The sequence below is a fragment of the Miscanthus floridulus genome, chromosome 12 (assembly GCF_019320115.1).
Source record: "Miscanthus floridulus cultivar M001 chromosome 12, ASM1932011v1, whole genome shotgun sequence".
NCBI lineage: Eukaryota > Viridiplantae > Streptophyta > Magnoliopsida > Poales > Poaceae > Miscanthus > Miscanthus floridulus.
The window spans coordinates 72,757,828-72,761,277 of NC_089591.1; the positions used below are offsets into that span (position 1 = coordinate 72,757,828).

Here is a 3,450-nt window from a genome sequence, read left to right on the forward strand (position 1 = left end):
AGGAAGAGCGCTTAGAGAAGAAGTGCAGGTTGGGTTAAATGCAGGTGTCTCAGCGCCAGTCACTCTGGCGCCGAGCCCCTGGCAGGCCATTTTACCGTGCCCAGGACCTCGGCGCCAGTGACCGTGGCGCCGAGCTCGGCGCCAGTCACTCTGGCGCCGAGCCAAGGGTCCATTTCTGAGATTCTTTCCGCCAGGAGTCTATTTGAGAGAAACTTTTAAAAAAAAACCAAATAGTAAAAAATTCGGCCTGGCCGGCGCGGCGTCACCCACGTCAACCTTTTCTGCCCGGCTGACCCTCTCAGACCGGGAGGTATTGTTTGTGTCTCAGCTCGACCGGCTCAGCTAAACCAACCCGGTTGCCGGTTGGTAGACCTTTCGTCGTAAATAAAGGTATCTCTATATTATACTATATACCTGTATACGACGGCTTCTTGTTCCACTATACCTTTTCACCTCTTTTTATGACATATATACTTTTATTTGTTAACCTAGTTATTATTATTATATTACTACAATATAATGAGTAACACCACGTGTGTACCTCCCATACTTGGTCATACGGACGGGGTAAACCAATCGTACATTATATTAAAAAAAACAGCAGAAAGGCTGCCAAACATGCATATTAATAATAGGAAGAGGATATAAAAACATTTTAAAAAATAATCATACAGGTGGGAATGGATTGAGATTCAAGTCAAATAAAGAAGTTCAATTGAAATCCAAAAAGTAAAACCCAATGTCCAAGTCCAATGTGAAGTATAATATCCAAAATGCAAGTTAGTTTAGTTATAAAAATTCAAATTAGCACAGTGAAACTAATCCAATTATCCGATTAATTCAAAATCCAAATATACCTATTAAATCTATATCTAATATTAATATTAAAGGCAATGAATTTCTTTCGGTATGTTCCATTGTAAATGCGTGGCCATATTTGCTACAGTATGTATCATTATTATCTGATGCGTAACAAAATAGATATAAAAAAAAGTCAAAATAATTTATAATTTAGAACGGAGTGAGTATGATTTAAGAGAGTACGTGAATAACTCAAATCCATTTGTGCCCACCTCTGAACCAACCGTCGAAGTCGAACCGTATAAAAAAGATTGGGTGCGTGGCAACTGGCAGCTAGGTTCGGCCGGACCCGACCGGGCGCCGGCCGGTCAGAGATCTGCTTTCGTTTCTGTTCCGGGTCAACCCAATGAAACGAAACACGGGTCAAGGATTGTTCGACACGATCGCCATATCCCAATCACCTGACATTCCGATCGACCGTCTCACACGTTGACTACTTATGCCCGGTCCCTCCTATAAATCTACACACACACGCCCCAAGCCTTGAAGCAAATCACACACAGAGAGAGAGACTGCTGCGGCGAGCTGTCGACGACGATTACCATTCGTCTCTCATCATCACTCTCAGACGACACAACTGCCTGCGCGCGGCGGTCACGGCCCGAGACACTCTCCCTCCCAGATCGACATCATCTCTACAGTCGTCGAGCATGAACTGGAAGCGCAAGAGCTCCGGAAGGTGCAGGGAGGAAGAGACGCGGGAGCGGCTGATCCAGCATGCGGCGTCTGATCCGGACGGCGGCCGCCGCAGCTGCAAGGGGTGCTGCGTGCCGCGGGGCTGCGTGGCGGTGCTGGTCGGCGGCGGGGACGCGGAGCCGGAGGAGCGGGTGGTGGTGGACGTGCGCGCGCTGGGGCAGCCCTGCGTGCGGGCGCTGCTGGACATGGCAGCGCGGGAGTTCGGGTACGACCAGAAGGGCGTGCTGCGGATCCCCTGCGCCGCCGACGAGTTCCGCCGCGCCGTCGCCGCCGACAGCCACCGGTGCAGGCGATAGAAGAAAACCACGGCACCTGGTGGTGGTGTATGTACGGGCAAAGGTGACAAGGTGCCAATGATCGATCAACGCTCCTTTATTTACACAGATCTGTCATGCTCATGCATAGAGACGAACGACGTAGCTAGTAGAGGGTACATAGAACAGGCTGCATGTGTGCGTGCTCTAATTTAGTAATTAGGAGTAGCTTGGTTCTGAGTTTGCAGGTAGTGTTGAAATGTTTTCCCCGCTTTGAGTTTGCAAGTGTACAAATTAACTTGACACAGTTAGTTTGTTTTAATTTCTTGTCATCGTCAACCAAAAAAAAGAGGCTGATTAATTCAATATCCGGTGTTGTCTGATCCCTTGGCGTCAGCTTAAACGCTTCCGACTGATCATTTCAACATTTCATGCAGGCTGCGCTGCGTCGTTCAGCCTGTTCGGTTGGCTGGTTCGTATCGTTGCTGGTTCATGAAGAAATACTGCTGGCTGGTTTGTGTGAGAGAAAAATATAGTTCCGACTAGAAATTTACGATCGTTTATGACAAGCCACAGCAAAATGAACAGGCTGGTTATCATAGCAAATTCCACGACGTCATCGTTGGTTGCCCACACCGTGTTACGCCACCACCGCGGGCGCGCGTTCCGTGTCTGCCTTCCTCTCGCTCTGTGCCGCCGGCCGGCAAATTAAGGGGGTGTTTGGTTCTTTAGTCGCTCCTAAAATTCATGTCACATCGAATGTTTAGATACTAATAAGGAGTATTAAATATAGATTAATTACAAAACCAATTACATAGATGGAGGTTAATTTTCGAGACGAATTTTTAAGTCTAATTAATCTGTCATTAGCGCATGTTTACTGTAGCACTACGTTATCAAATCATAGACTAATTAGGCTTAAAAGATTCGTCTCCCAAATTAGTCGTAAGTTATGCAATTAGTTTCGTAATTAATCTATATTTAATACTTCATACATGTATCAAACATTCGATGTGACAGAAAGCTACGCCAAATTTCAGCGCGCGGTGGACGACGCACGGTCGTTGTCGATTTGGCTCCCGTGTCCGGTGTGCCGAGACCGCACGCCGGAAACCTGCAGGGTCGTCGTCGTCGTGGTGCGCGCGTGCAAGGATGTCGGCGTCGGCGCCGGCGTCGGCGTCGGCGTCGGCGTCGGCATCGGCATGCTCACTCGGCGGCAAGTAGTGCCGTTCGCACAGCGCCGGCTTCCGGCCGGATTCCCCCGCGCTCCATGACGACGGCGTGGTGGTGAAGACACTGTATGTAAGCGTGTTTCTGTGGACGTTGGCCGCGCACCGGCCGCCTGTTTGAGCGCAGACACACCATTCGCCGATGGAGACAGATCGACATCCTCACGTACGCACGAGTGAGCTAGCTTATATGCAGTTATTCTTATCCTTAAGTACTCAAGTAGCAGCGAGACTTTCGGCCTATTCGCTTGGTCGTAAATAATCGTAAATTTTTAGTCAGAACAATATTTTTCTTTCACACCAAATCAGCCAGTAGTAATAATCCACGATCGTATACGATCGTATCAGCACTAGCCGAACAGGCTGTTTAACATTTCACCCATCATCATAAACATGTTTCGTAGTTTTAC

At 48.2% G+C, this 3,450-nt stretch overlaps 1 protein-coding gene across 1 annotated transcript; it reads left to right on the forward strand.

Annotated features, from left to right (window-relative positions):
- The first annotated feature begins 1,373 nt into the window (after positions 1–1,373).
- On the forward strand, positions 1,374–2,154 carry LOC136495200 (auxin-responsive protein SAUR32-like). Its single transcript, XM_066491183.1, has one exon. The coding sequence runs from the start codon at positions 1,512–1,514 to the stop codon at positions 1,851–1,853; it is 342 nt and encodes a 113-aa protein (XP_066347280.1). The 5' UTR covers positions 1,374–1,511; the 3' UTR covers positions 1,854–2,154.
- Positions 2,155–3,450: the final 1,296 nt, after the last annotated feature.